The sequence below is a fragment of the Anomaloglossus baeobatrachus genome, chromosome 5 (assembly GCF_048569485.1).
Source record: "Anomaloglossus baeobatrachus isolate aAnoBae1 chromosome 5, aAnoBae1.hap1, whole genome shotgun sequence".
Classification (NCBI taxonomy): Eukaryota; Metazoa; Chordata; class Amphibia; order Anura; family Aromobatidae; genus Anomaloglossus; species Anomaloglossus baeobatrachus.
Window position 1 is genome coordinate 247,512,510 of NC_134357.1, and position 15,083 is coordinate 247,527,592.

Here is a 15,083-nt window from a genome sequence, read left to right on the forward strand (position 1 = left end):
ATCGCATTGGATGCTGAATGACCATGTGTCCTTACACTGGTGCCAGTACAACACAGTGTCAATTGCACTGTAAACGCAGGTTGGAGAGAGGGTACATTCCACTTGCGTTTTGCACTGACGAGTGCAATCTGATAATACATATGCAATTGATTTCTCCTGCCAGAGCAGCATGTGGATTGAATCGCAGCATGATGTGTTTGGCTCAAACACCCCCATACAAGTCTATGGGAGTGTGTGAAACATCGCACTGCACTCACACGTCATCCGACCGCAGTGCACGCAGAGATAGGCAGCAGAGGAGATGGGGAGAAAGTGCTCCCTCCCTATACTCTGCAGCTGTGATCCGATCACAGTCGCATGACGCTCTGCTGACGTTCACAGCAGAGGGTCATTAGCATATCGCTTCCCATGTTCTCGCATCAGAAGCTATGCACTTATGGAACCGTACCTAGAGGCAGGGCATTGCACCCATCCTCAAACCTGAGCAGCACAGCACTGCACATACGTCCAGCAGAGCATTACACCCCAGCGCACCTACAGTCATTGCATTGAGCCACCCCGATTACTGCAGAGCATTCTCCTCAGAAGCGGCTCTCCTCCTGGGGTCACTACTATGCAGGCAGCTGGAGAAGCTCTGCAGAACTTTCAGCAGTCTACAACAGCTCCGCCCACACGTCTAGTCACATGGCCATGCCGTCATCACAGGTCCTGCAGTCACCAGGATTTAGGGTAAAGCCTAGACTGTATGGGCTCCTTCCATGGTTGAGTCTAGAATGTACGGGCTCCTTCCAGGTTAGTAGGCGTGACCGGCTCTGTTGGTGGGCGTGGCGGTTTCCTCCGGGTGCCTACCTGCACCCCCTCTCCGCTTGGTGGTCTTACCCCCTGACCCCCGCTTCTGTTATACGCAAATCCATGACCACGGGGACTTAATAAAATAATGTTTATTCCGTCAGGCTGCATTTCGAACACGCCCCTATCACATGACAGCAGTGACGTCATACCTGGAAGGAGCCCATACAGTCTAGCATTTAGCCAGGCTTTAGCATCTGCCGTCCAGGTAATATAGCTGCTGCTCTTACAGGAGGAGCCCGCAGAGCTGGCTGGGCCATGTAGTGCCACATACAGGCAGAGCAGCCCTGCAGTATCTGCTGCCCAGCATTCTCTATATCATGCCACTGCTGCCCATGCTGATATGTTATGGCCCTGTATCCTGGCCTGTACCTAACGTTTACACACAAGGATAGAAGCTAGGACTGTCTGCTTTTAAAGGGGTTGTCCACTTTCGGGGAACTTTTTCTTTTGTTATCTAAGTATATGCACTTTTTGCCTAAAAATCATTCTTGTAATTCAATTTAATTAAACATATTGCAGTTTGCCTTCTATAACCTCAGTTTTGCACTGTCTGTTGCTGACTGCAGAATGGGTAAACTGAGAATCTGTCAGTGAGCTTATTCTGATGGGTCAATGGGAGATTTATGACCACATTAGATCTCAATGTGCAGGGAAAGAAAGAGCCTCTAAAATCTAATGATGCAACATTTTTAATTAAATCAATTTCAAAAAAAGATTTTTAGCCCCAAATACATGCACTTTAACTAAAAAATAAAATTGTCCCAGATTGACTTCTCCCACCCCAGTGCAATCCATCAGAAAGCAGCATAGCTTGCGGAATACTAGAGGTGTGTAATATACACACTGTTTGGATTTTCCACCAGTCTTTTTGGGAAAGGTTCCACTTATTCCTGACAGTAACTGGTCCCAAATTTAGCATGTAAAGGGAATGTATCGTTCTCAGCCATTGTTTGAGCAGTGATGACAAGTGAATGCACTTCTCTATTGCAGTCAGCAATCGTCTGGACTCCTCATGGCCAGTATTCTGTATGACAACATAACGTGACAGATCGGGGAAGAATGGACGGAAAAAGCAGCAGATTGAATGAAAAGATATTACAACTGACCCTGGAGATCATCCATCTGTTGACTGGGGAGGTAATGGATTCTGCAGTTTCCAAACCCTGTATTAACCCATTGGTGACAGTGCCAGCTTTGGCCTGCCTGATCAAGCCCCATAGGATACATTATAGCTTGCGAATTGGTGGGGGTTTGACAATAGATCCCATGAAAAGTGCTCCTCAATACCCTGTCTGAATGGAGCGGTGCCCAGAAATGTCCCCCACCCCACAAGTCATTCTCTATGGAACTGCCATAGATAGCAGAGCTGAGCTCATGGCTGTCCCAATGACAATGGATGGATGTGCTGCACATGTCTGGCCACCCTTTATGCAGACGGGGCATTCTGAGCCTTGTTAAGATTTAAGACGCCATCGAATAGCAAGGTACTCTCTATCCTGTGGATAGGAGAAAACGTCTAAAGGCTACTTTACACACTGCGATATCGGTCCCGATATCGCTAGTGTGGGTAGCCGCCCCCATCTGTTGCGCGACACGGGCAAATCGCTGCCCGTGCCACACAACATCGCCCAGACCGGTCACACATACATACCTGTCCGGCGACGTCGCTGTGACGGGCGAACCGCCTCCTTTCTAAGGGGGCGGTCCGTGCGGCGTCACAGCGACGTCACTGAACCGCCGCCCAATAGCAGCGGAGGGGCGGAGCTGAGCGGGACGTAACATCCCGCCCACCTCCTTCCTTCCTCATAGCGGCCGGGAGGCAGGTAAGGGGAGCTTCCTCGTTCCTGCGGCGTCACACGCAGCGATGTGTGCTGCCGCAGGAACGAGGAACAACCTCGTTACTGCTGCAGTAACGAGATTTGAGAATGGACCCCCGTGTCGCCGATTAGCAATTTTGCACGATTTTGCAACGATGCAAAATCGCTTATCGGTGTCACACGCAACGGCATCGCTAATGCGGCCGGATGTGCGTCACGAATTCCGTGACCCCAACGAGTTCGCATTAGCGATGTCGCAGCGTGTAAAGCCCGCTTAAGGCTATGTTCACACTAGAAAAATGATTTTTCTTAAGAAATTTCTTAAGAAATTTCTTAAGAGTGAAGGATTAGTGCACCTGCGTTTTTGGTGCGTTTTTACCGCTGGTTGCTCCCACGGTTATTGTGCCAATTATCTATGGCAAATAATGCAGTTAGCTGCAGAAAAGAAGTGACATGCTCATTCTTTTTCTTAAGAAAATCTACTGAAAGAATTTTCTTATGAAAAAAACGCAGTGTGTGCACAGCTAATTTTTTTTGCCATAGGTTTTGCTGGGGAATGTCTGCAGAAAGGTTACAAGAATTTCTCAAGAAATTTCTGCAGCAAAAACGGACCAAAAACGCAGGTAAAAAACGCAGTGTGTGAACATAGCCTAAAGATGGGAATAATCCTTAAATGTAACATTGCTCTATCATTATGAGGTGACCTAGCCGCCATGTTGGGAAAATGTCAAGTATATTTCTCGTTGTCTGTCCTTTCACATAGGACTATGGACCTTTGAAAAAGTTTGATCACCATGTTACTGCCAATTGCCATCAAATCTTTGAAAAATTAGACACGGCTAAATGCCCTACTATGGCATCTCCATCTCTTCTCCTGTTACATGAGCGATACAATGATAAGAAGATCCTGGACCTCACCACTAAGATCACTGAGCTGCTGACTGGAGAGGTGAGCGCTGCCGGGAACGCTGGAACCTTGCATGATAACATAAGAGGGCAATATGCTCAGATGAGAACTATCATATGTATGTGTCAGGTTCCTAGAAAGTGAAGACGTCTCATTCTGTGTCTTAGATTCCTATTAGATACGACGACATCATGGTCTATTTCTCCTTGGAGGAGTGGGAGTATTTAGAAGAACACAAGGATCTGTACCAGGACGTTATCACGGAGAATCCACAGACCTCACAGGGTAAGTGATGACTACATAAGTGCTCTGATAAACCATACACAAGCCACACATTCAGTCACTGTTTCCTACAGACAGGTTTATTCCGCGAGAGTCGCTGGACGGATGCACCAGTCCTCTATCTCCACAGACGTCTGCAGCAGAAAACATGGAAGATAATGCACTGGATGAGTGTGAGGTAGAAATAAAGCTGATCCTCTGATCTCTACAGACCGATATTATTCTGTGATATGAGTTCTCTTGTTTAAGAATCTAAAACTGTTACATTTGGGTATTTAGGATTTTCCTATTGTTGTGAAAACTGAAATTCTGGGGGTAGCGTGTGATGATCCGCAGTGCAAACCGGAGGATACTCTGATAGATAGTAACCCAGGTGAGTAATAACTGGGGAAATGACTCTCACATTTAACCATTCATTGCCTCTACTAGTGTACAGTCAGGCCCACATTATATCAGCCATTAATGGTACATTCACAATAGATCTGGGCAGAGGGGTTCTTGTGCCTGGTAAGTGGCTATGAGCGGTGTAACTATTCATCTCCTCACCCCTCGCCTCTAATCTTTGTGTTTTCTAAAATTCTGCCCTATATCCATTAGCACCTGTAACATGCCTACTAGTCTCCCTTCCTCAGTATCCATATGTAATATTGAGGAATATGCAGTATCTCTGGCACAGCATAATATGAGACCCCTGTGATCCACATAGCACCCATCTGCTACTAGTTACTGATTTCTATATGTTTACCTTCAGACCACCATCTTTTTAGTCTGCTGGCCGCAGATAAAACTGCCCTCACTTGGACAGCACTCAGCCCAATGGTAATCAATAAGCAAACGTTGAATCCAGTGGACCATAGGCAGGGAAATGTATAGAAAAAAGCCTTTTATTAGCAAAAATTAAAACATTCGCAGTACAGGCTCGCACAAAGAACAAGAGAAAATGCTACCAACGTGTTTCGACGATAAATCAGTCACTACATCTTAATCATGGATACAAAATATTCTGACAGACTCCTAAACACTATCCAAACTGGGTACACCTTGACGTTAGTGGGATAGCTTTATGCTTTTTTTGATCAAAAACAGTGTTTACTAAGTACCCTATGCTTATATGCACTATGCTTTTATTTAGTTACAGCAGGGTATGTTTTCACAATTTTTCCCTTGGTTTCTCTTTGTCTTATGGCCAGTGTGAACATGGTCTCACAAGTTCCATGTATACCATCTCATACTCCGGCTCACTTTTTTGTTTTTAGACTCCTAAATACGTCTAGCCATATCCCATCATGCAACTGTGCTGCTACTTAATCAATAAGATACAGTGAGTAAAATAAATAAACTATACCTAGACACAATCTTAGTATATAACAAGAGTATACATAAAACCAATACACATGAATATAAGAACACATCTATCAACATTAATAAGTGCAAACATTTAAGAAATCTTGCTAAACATTGTCCTAATAATATTGTGTAATAAGTATTTATTTATGATCTGAACGATCGCTTTAAACTGCGGACTAAAAGTTGTCAAGAAAGTGATAGATGTATTATCCTCTGTATTCGTAGAATATTTTTTAGGTTTTTTTTTATCTTCCATTAGTGTATTTCTGTTTAATCTGCCCACATAGTTTTTAGCCCAATTTAAAGGGAACCTGTCACCAGATTTTTCCCTATTAAACAAAAAATACCACCTTCTGCAGCTCCTGGGCTGTATTCTACAAATGTGCACCTTGTTGCTGACCCCCCTTGCAGACCCCTAAAAGAACTTTATAAAACTTTACCGTTTCCTTTGCAAATGAGTTTGGTTGGCCAGATGGGCGGGCTCTATTTCGTCTCCTGTCCCCCTCCTGCCGCTGTTCGCCGTCCCCCAGTCATGATTTACATGGATGACGCCGCCCCCGTCATCGTCCACGCTGCTGGAGTTTCGCTGTGCCCCTATCGCGGGGCTGAGCATAAAGTTTCCCTCACGCGAGAGCCGGTGATGTAGTTGTGCAGGCGCGAGATTATGGGCGGCGCTGTGTATGACCTCAGCAGCGTCATCCTCGTACCCGCCCATAATCTCGCGCCTGCGCAACTACATCACCGGCTCTCGCGTGAGGGAAACTTTATGCTCAGCCCCGCGATAGGGGCACAGCGAAATGCGCCTGCGCGAGGCTCCACCAGTGTGGGGTGGCATCATCCATGTAAATCATGACTGGGAGACGGCAAACAGCGGCAGGAGGGGGACAGGAGACTAATTAGAGCCCGGCCTTCTGGCCAACCAAACTCATTTGTATAGGAAACGGAAAGATTTTATAAAGTTCTTTTAGGGGTTTGCAAGGGGAGTCAGCAACAAGGTGCACCTTTATAGAATACAGCCTAGGAGCTGCAGAAGGTGATATTTTTGGTTTAATAGGGAAAAAACTGGTGACAGGTTCCCTTTAAAGACCACCTGGGCTAGCCTCTGGCTAAGGCCGGCTTCTCACTTCCGAGTTTCTCGCAGTAGTGCAATGCGAGAAATTCTCGCATTGCACTCGGACCCGTGTCATTCAATGATTCAGCTCCCATCTGCGATTTTTTTTCTCAGTCCAAATCGGACTGAGAAAAAAATCGCAGCTAGCTGCGATAGAGTTTCTCGTGCGAGTCTCTCCAATGCAACTCTATGGGAGTGTGAAAAAAAAGCATGTCACACGGACCGGCACTCACACCATCATAGTGACATTCGTTTTTATAAATACATTAATCGCATGTTTCTCAAGACACTGGAAATGAGTGAGGTCTCACAATGTCGGTCAATCATAGAGATTGACCGACATTGTGAGACCTCACTCATTTTCAGTGTTGTGAGAAACATGCGATTAATGTCAGTCGGTCTCTCCCTCTCGGTCTCTATTCTCTCCCTCTCTGTCTCTCTCTCTCTGTCCATGTCGGTCTATCCCTCTCCCCCCTTCTCTCATACTCACTGATCCCCGGTCACCGGCGCGGCACTGCACGGCTGTCACACTGCTCTGGCGGCTTCGCCTCTTATGAAAAAGCCGGCCGCTCATTATTCAATCTCGTGTTCCCTGCTTTCCCCGCCCACTGGCGCCTATGATTGGTTGCAGTCAGACACGCCTCCACGATGAGTGACAGCTGTCTCACTGCAACCAATCACAGCTGCCGGTGGGCGAGTCTATATAATGCAGTTTAAAAAATAAATAAATAATTTAAAAAAAACAACGTGCGGTCCCCCCCAATTTTAATACCAGCCAGGGTAAAGCCACACGGCTGAAGGCTGGTATTGTCAGGATGGGGAGCCCCACGTTATGGGGAGCCCCCCACCCTAACAATATCAGCCAGCAGCCGCCCGGAATAGCCGCATCCATGAGATGCGATTGTACCCGGCCATCCCGAATTGCCCTGGTGCGGTGGCAATCGAGGTAATAAGGAGTTAATGGCAGCCCATAGCTGCCACTAAGTCCTAGATTAATCATGGCAGGCGTCTTCCCGAGATACCTTCCACGATTAACCTGTAAGATTAAGAAAATGAATACATACACCCAAAAATCCTTTATTTGAAATAAAAAAACACAACCTCTTTCACCACTTTATTCAAGATCCCAAATACCCTTCCATGTCCGACGTAATCCACAGAGGTCCCTCGACGCTGTCAGCTCTGCTACATCAGAAGCTGACAGAGAGCGGTCACAGACCATGACCGCTCTCTGTGAGCTCCCCGCAGCGACTGAAGTGAGTCGCGCTATCAGCGATGACATCACTCTGGTTACCCGCGGCCACAAATCTCAGCGGGAGGACTTCAGCTGTGGCCGCGGGTAACCTCAGTGACGTCATCGCTGATAGCGCCGAACACTGCGGGCACTCGGGATTTGCGGTCACCGGTGAGACCTTCACTGGTGACCTAAAATCAGCCCATGCCACACAGACAGAGCCGCGGCATGACAATAAAGTAGGGTCACGTTCATCCGACTTCATTCTGATCGTGCGGCTCTGTCTGTGTCTGCTGTCAGCGGCCATTCAGCTCTGCTACATGGCTCTGTCTGTGTCTGCTGTCAGCGGCTATTCAGCTCTGCTACATGGCTCTGGCTGTGGCTGCTGTCAGCGGCCATGTAGCAGAGCTGAATGGCAGATGACAGCTGCTGAGAAAAAAAAGGATCACACACGGATCACACGCATTACACACGCTATGCAAGTCATTAACCCCTTCAGCCCCGGGGCACTTTCCGTTTTTGCGTTTTTGTTTTTTGCTCCCCTTCTTCCGAGAGCCGTAACTTTTTTATTTTTCCGTCAATCTTGCCATATGAGGGCTTGTTTTTTGCGGGACAAGTTGTACTTTTAAATGAAATCATAAGTTTTACCATATGGTGTACTGGAAAGCAGCAAAAAAATTCCAAGTGTGGAAAAATTGCAAAAAAAGTGTGATGGCACAATAGTTTTTGGGATGTTTTATTCACGGTGTTCACTATATGGTAAAACTGATGTGTGGGTATGATACCTGAGGTCGGTGCGAGTTTGTAGACACCAAACATGTATAGGTTTACTTGTATCTAAGGGGTTAAAAAAAATTCACAAGTTTGTCCAATAAAAGTGGCGCACGTTTTGCGCCATTTTCCGAAACACGTAGCGTTCTTATTTTTTGGGATCTATGGCTCAGTGACGGCTTATTTTTTGCGTCTCGAGCTGATGTTTCTAATGGTAGCATTTTTGCGCAGATGCTACGTTTTGATCGCCTGTTATTGCATTTTGCGTAAAACTTGCGGCGACCAAAAAACGTAATTTTGGCGTTTGGAATTTTTTTGCCACTACGCCGTTTACCAATCAGATTAATTGATTTTATATTTTGATAGATCGGGCATTTCTGAACGCGGCGATACCAAATATGTGTATATTTATTTATTTTTTAACCCTTTAATTTTCAATGGGGGGAAAGGGGGGTGATTTGAACTTTTAGGTTTTTTGTTTTTTTTTTAATTTTTTAAAACTTTTTTTTTACTTTTTTTATTTTATTTTACTAGTCCCCCTAGGGGGCTATAGCAATCAGCAATCCGATTGCTGATCGCTATCTGCTGATCACAGCTATACCGCTGTAATCAGCAGATTCAGTCACTTTCTTTCTTCCTCTGCTCCGTGCCGAGGAAGAATGAAAGTGAAACTTCGTAGCACCAGGCGTCATCACATGACCCTGTGCTACGATGGCAAACACCGAACGTCACGTGATCACTCACGTGACGTCCGGAGGGGCGGCGGTAAGTAAAAAAGATGGCCGCGCGCATGTAGATCTCGCTGCCAGACTTTGGCAGCGAGATCTAAGGGGTTAATGTTCCGGGTGGAATGCGATTCCACTCGGAACATGTAGGCACACATGTCAGCTGTTGAAAACAGCTGATATGTGTGCCGATCCACGCCGCCTGCCCGCGGCAGGGGGCGGGGCTTACCGGGACACGATCCATGACGGAAAGATCCGTCCATGGTCGTGAAGGGGTTAAATAATTAAAAAAAAGCATCGCACTTGCGTTGCACTCTGACCTAACGTGAACTAAAATCAGCCGAGTTTTTTTCAGCCTAGTCGGACCGATTTTACACGCATAGATGTGTTTCCAGCCTAATAGTCTCTCACAGATTAAATTCCTCTCCTTAATATAATCTTCATCAGAGCTGCAGTTCCTTCTAGCCCTTTATTAATTCTCCTATAGGCACATTTCTTATGACGTGCTGGATGACACAATTGTGCATGTAATATTGAATTGCTATCTGTCGGTTTCCTATATGACTGAACCTCTACTATCCCTGTATTAGTATTTCCCATGAGTTTAATATCCAGAAATTAATATCATGTTCCTGTAAATTAGTAGTCAATGTTATTGTTCAAATATAGGATAAAGGATGAGGAGTCATCTCTCTCCCACACAGATATCATATCATCGATATAACAACCGTAAAATAATATGCTTTTACAAAAAGGATTAAACTTATTCAAAATGTACTGTTCTTCCCAAACTGCTACTGTTATGTTAGCTAGCGATGGGAAAAATTTCGTAGTAAATCAAATAGACGGTAAAAGGATTGGGCATGGTGAATTGCAAGAAGCCCAATTTTTTATTTTTCCACGTGCATATGCTGAGTGTTAGGAGAGTATTTTTAGCTCAGGATTTATAAGCTTAAACGAGGAGTGGAACAATCAAAGGAAAAGTATAAGAGAAACCCGGGCACCACTTTTGCATTTTTTTACCCATTCCTGGGTTTGCGTTACAAATACTGAGGAAAAACAGTCACCACATACGCAACATGGATGTTTTCCCAGTGGGTCAGGAGGAAGAATACTAAAAATGTACACAATTAATGATTACTATCTTCTTGCTTCTATCCCACAGATGGAAACCGCAGGATCATCTCTGATGAATGTTCACATTTGACTCACAGTTCTGAAATAGGACAAACAGACATCGTGCAAGATTTCCCACCTGAAAACCATGTTTTCCCAAATCTACATGTTGTGTCTTATGAACATGCAGGCTATTCTTTTGGTAAGCCAGATATTGACGCTCACAGTTCACCCCCAGAAGTCGATAAAAGCTTTTCATGTTTGGATTGTGGGAAATGTTTTGCCCATAAATCATCTCTTGTTGATCACCAGAAGAGTCACACAGGAGAGAAGCCGTACTCATGTGCCCAATGTGGGAAATGTTTCACACGAAGATGGACACTTGCTGAACATAAAAAAACTCATGAAGGATTAAAACCATTTTATTGTTCTGACTGTGGGAAATCTTTCTCAGTAAAATCTTCTCTGACTGAACATCAAAGAATACATACAGGGGAGAAGCCATTTTCTTGTTCATACTGTAGAAAATGCTTTTCACACAAGTCAACGCTAAATCAGCATCAGAGGATCCACACTGGTGAGAAGCCATTCCCATGTTTGGAGTGCGGGAAATCCTTTAATCATAAATCTGCTCTTGTGGAACATCAGAGAATGCATACAGGTGTGAAACCTTTTAAGTGCCCTGATTGTGGGAAATGCTTTGCCTATAAATCAGGCCTTATTGAGCATCAGAGGAATCATACTGGTAGCAAACCATTTTCATGTTCTGAATGTGGGAAATGCTTTACATTTAAATCAACTTTTATTAGCCATCAGAGAATCCACACTGGTGAAAAGCCATTTTCATGTATAGAGTGTGGAAAGCGTTTCCGACAGAGATCGAACCTTGTTGACCATCAGCGAAGTCACACAGGGGAGAAGCCATTCTTCTGTTCTGAGTGTGGTAAGGGTTTCTCCAAAAGGTCAAGTCTCACAGAGCATCAGAGAATGCACACCGGAGAACGTCCATTTTCTTGTACTGAATGTGGTAGAACTTTTTCTCACAAGTCTACTCTTTATGAACACAAAATGAGTCATTCTGGTCTGAAGATGTTCCCATGTTCTCAGTGCGACAAATCTTTCACCAACAAGTCTGGTCTCATACGACACTGGGGAACCCACTCTGATGATAAGCCATTTCCATGTTCTGATTGTGGTAAATGTTTCAAGCTAAAGTCAGATCTCACCAGACATCAGAAAATCCACGCACATGAGAAATCGTTTCTTTGTACGGAATGTGGGGAGGGCTTTACAGAGAAATCTGCGCTTTTCCAACATCAAATATCTCATAGAATTAAGAACCCTGTGATCTGTTCAGAATGTGGGAAATGTTTTGCAGCAAGCTCGAACCTCGCTAAGCACCGGAGGGTGCACACAGGGGAAAAACCCTTTTCTTGCACTGAATGTGGGAGAAGCTTCACAAATAAGTCAAACCTCGTGACACATTACAGAATCCACACTGGCGAGAAGCCATTTCCATGCACTGAATGTGGGAGGCACTTTAAACAAAAAAAGAATCTCGTTAAACATCAGGAAACCCACACTAAAGTTGTTACTTTGACGGTACTGTAATCCCCCTCCTAACTGGTTTTACAGTGGGGAGACCCTGAGACTGAGCATAGGTGCCTTCTCTGGAGAGGGCGTATCCAGAAAAATAAATGTTCTTTTCTTACGATAAATCTCATTTTTTGCTCACCCTTTACCTTGGAATAGGCCATTAATGTAATATCGGTGGTGGTCCAATTCATTGCTGCTCTGTCTTAAGTCGATCGGACTATGCTGCAATACCAGGTATACCCATTTTCAAAGTACAGAGCTTCGCCTGGTAAATAATGGGCAGCATGGCAGCTCTTTCAGTCCTCTGATGGGTACCAGAAGATAGACAGCCACCCATCCGATATTGATGGCCTCTCCTAACACTAGGCCATCAATATTGTAGATTGGCTTATGTTTTTTATTCCACTACTAGGACAACCCCTTCTAATTGTACGTTTCCCCTATTTAAAACAGTAAGGGTATGTGCGCACGTTGCTTTTTACCTGCTTTTTACCTGCTTTTTTGCTGCTTTTTCTTCGGCGCTCCATTGGGAGACCCAGACGATTGGGTGTATAGCTACTGCCTCCGGAGGCCACACAAAGTATTACACTAAAAAGTGTAAGGCCCCTCCCCTTCTGCATATACACCCCCCGTGGGATCACGGGCTCCTCAGTTTTATGCTTTGTGCGAAGGAGGTCAGACATCCACGCATAGCTCCACTGTTTAGTCAGCAGCAGCTGCTGACTATGTCGGATGGAAGAAAAGAGGGCCCATACTAGGGCCCCCAGCATGCTCCCTTCTCACCCCACTTTTGTCGGCGGTGTTTGTTAAGGTTGAGGTACCCATTGCGGGTACGGAGGCTGGAGCCCACATGCTGCTTTCCTTCCCCATCCCCCTGAGGGCTCTGGGTGAAGTGGGATCTTACCGGCCTCCAGGCTCTGAGGCCGGGCTCCATCCACAGACCCGGAGATCCTGCTGGAATGGAGCTGAGTATCGTCAGGGACAAGGCCCTGCAACGTTAAGGTACTCTGTGTCCCCGTACAGACCACGCACACACACACCAGCATGCTGGGTGTGTTAGTGCGCCGGGGACAACAGCGCTGCGCGCTGGGGCTATACTCACTGCAGCTTAGCTGAGTGAGTTAATGTGTGGGAAACTGCCGCGCCGGCCGCTGCTAGAAGCTGCGGCGCGGATGAGACTTGTGGTGCGCCGGGGACTTCCGCGCTGACCGTGCTTTTACGACGGCAGCGCTTATAAATCGAGTCCCCGGCTTTTGCGGCCTAGTTTCGTTTCCTTCCCGCCCCCGAGCCTGCCAGTCAGGGAAGAGGCGGGACGCTGTACAGTGGTCAGCACCGAGGGCTGGAGTCTTATTTACATACTCCAGCCCCCTCACTGGGCACAGTGGGACGCCAGTTTCCCGCTCGTTGTCTGGGGCACGCCCACGGCCCGCCCCTCTTCACAGGACGCCGGCAGCCATTCCTGCATGCAGTCTAAGCTGGAGAACGGACACAGGCTCTGGGAGACCCGGTCAAGGGATTCTGGCGACCACACACCCGCTTAAGCGGGCGGTAAGCAGCACCTTGGTGCTGACCCCACGAGTGCCACAGTGTTTTGTGTACTTTATGCTTGTACCTATATTTGCACTGTACGGTCGCTTCTTGGCTAGATACCCCTGGATTGCTCTGAGGAGACAACAGCATGTCGTCCGCAGAAAAGCAAGGGTCCCAAGGCACAGGCTTTCTATGCTGTCTGTACCGCATGTGAGGCTGTTTTACCGGCAGGTTCCACTAACCCCCATTGGGTAGAGTCTCTGCTAGTGGTGGCCCAGAGAGAGCCACCTGTGAAACTGTCCAGAGGACAGAGTTTGCAGTTTTTTGCGGATAAAATGTCTGGGACTATGACCAAGATTCTAGAAACTTGCAGTCCAGGCCGGTGACTCAGACAATGGGCACTGTTGAACAATGCCCCCCGGTCTCCCTCAGTTGGAACTAATACGTGCTCCAAGGGGGTCCCATACATCCCAGGCTGAAGGCTCTGCACGGACGACAGTCCCAGTCAGCCTAAGCGAGCTCGCTGGGAGAGACCCTCGACTTCACACACTAGTCAGGGTCTCAGCGAGAGGATTCTCTGTATGATGAGGCAGAGGTAGCTGATCAGGATTCTGATCCTGAGACCGCTTTCAATCTGGATGCTCCTAATAGTGACGCCATGGTGAACGATCTCATAGCGTCCATCAATAGACTGGTGGATATTTCTCCCTCAGCCCCTCCAGTGGAGGAGTCAGCTTCGCAGCAGGAGAAATTCCATTTCAGGTATCCCAAGCGTAAATTCAGTACTTTTTTGGGCCACTCTGACTTCAGAGAAGCAGTCCAGAAACACCACGCTTATCCAGACAAGCGTTTCTCCACACGTCTTAAGGATACACGTTATCCCTTTCCCCCTGACGTGGTCAAGCGCTGGACCCAGTGTCCAAAGGTGGATCCCCCAATCTCCAGGCTTGCGGCTAGATCCATAGTTGCAGTGGAAGATGGGACTTCACTTAAAGATGCCATTGTCAGACAGATGGACCTCTGGTTGAAATCTGTCTATGAAGCTATCGGCGTGTCGTTTGCTCCGGCATTCGCAGCCGTATGGGCGTTCCAAGCTATTTCAGCTGGTCTTGCGCAGGTGGACACTGGCACACGTATATCTGTGCCGCAGATGGCGTCCTTAACCTCGCATATGTTTGCATTGCGACTTACGCTATTAATGCTGTCCTGGACTCTACGAGCCGTACGTCAGTGGCGTCCGCCAACTCCGTGGTTTTTACGCAGAGCCTTGTGGTTAAGGGAATGGAAGGCAGATTCTGCTTCCAAAAAGTGTTTAACCAGTTTGCCATTATCTGGTGTCAGACTGTTTGGTGAGCGATTGGATGAAATCATTAAACAGTCCAAGGGTAAGGATTCTTCCTTACATCAGCCCAGATCAAACAAAACCCAACAGAGGAAAGGACAGTCGAGGTTTCGATCCTTTCCAGGCTCGGGCAGGTCCCAGTTTTTCCTCGTCCATAAGGACTCAAAAGGCTCAGAGGGGCTCAGATTCCTGGCGGGCTCAATCACGCCCAAAGAAGGCAGCCGGAGGAACCGCTACCAAGGCGGTTTCCTCATGACTTTCAGCCCTCTCTCTCCGCATCCGCGGTAGGTGGCAGACTCTCCCGCTTTGGCGACATTTAGCTGCCACAGGTCAAAAACCGGTGGGTGAGAGACATTTTGTCTCACGTGTACAGGATAGAGTTCTGTTCTCGTCCTCCGGCTCGATTCTTCAGAACTTCCCCACCTCCCGACCGAGCCGATGCTCTTCTGCAGG

General features: G+C 46.8%; 1 protein-coding gene across 3 annotated transcripts; it reads left to right on the forward strand.

The window, feature by feature from the left end:
* The first annotated feature begins 668 nt into the window (after nucleotides 1-668).
* On the forward strand, nucleotides 669-12,173 carry LOC142311145 (uncharacterized). 3 transcript variants are annotated; one of them, XM_075349305.1, is made up of 7 exons: nucleotides 669-729; nucleotides 1,843-1,989; nucleotides 3,433-3,618; nucleotides 3,744-3,861; nucleotides 3,933-4,036; nucleotides 4,138-4,231; nucleotides 10,212-12,173. In XM_075349305.1, exons 2-7 carry the CDS (start codon nucleotides 1,912-1,914, stop codon nucleotides 11,771-11,773), a joined length of 2,142 nt encoding a protein of 713 aa, XP_075205420.1. In that variant the 5' UTR covers nucleotides 669-729; nucleotides 1,843-1,911; the 3' UTR covers nucleotides 11,774-12,173. The 3 variants fall into 3 exon arrangements, with proteins under 3 accessions (XP_075205420.1, XP_075205419.1, XP_075205418.1); XM_075349304.1 differs by having other exon boundaries at nucleotides 719-792; XM_075349303.1 differs by lacking the exon at nucleotides 669-729 and adding an exon at nucleotides 869-1,057.
* Nucleotides 12,174-15,083: the final 2,910 nt, after the last annotated feature.

Bases quoted from the DNA above. Each gene is read 5' to 3' on its own strand.
- LOC142311145 (XM_075349305.1), top strand. From the start codon at position 1,912: ATGGACGGAAAAAGCAGCAGATTGAATGAAAAGATATTACAACTGACC. The intron at 1,990-3,432 runs GTAATGGATTCT...CCTTTCACATAG, and splicing joins TCCATCTGTTGACTGGGGAG to GACTATGGACCTTTGAAAAA. The intron at 3,619-3,743 runs GTGAGCGCTGCC...TCTGTGTCTTAG, and splicing joins CTGAGCTGCTGACTGGAGAG to ATTCCTATTAGATACGACGA.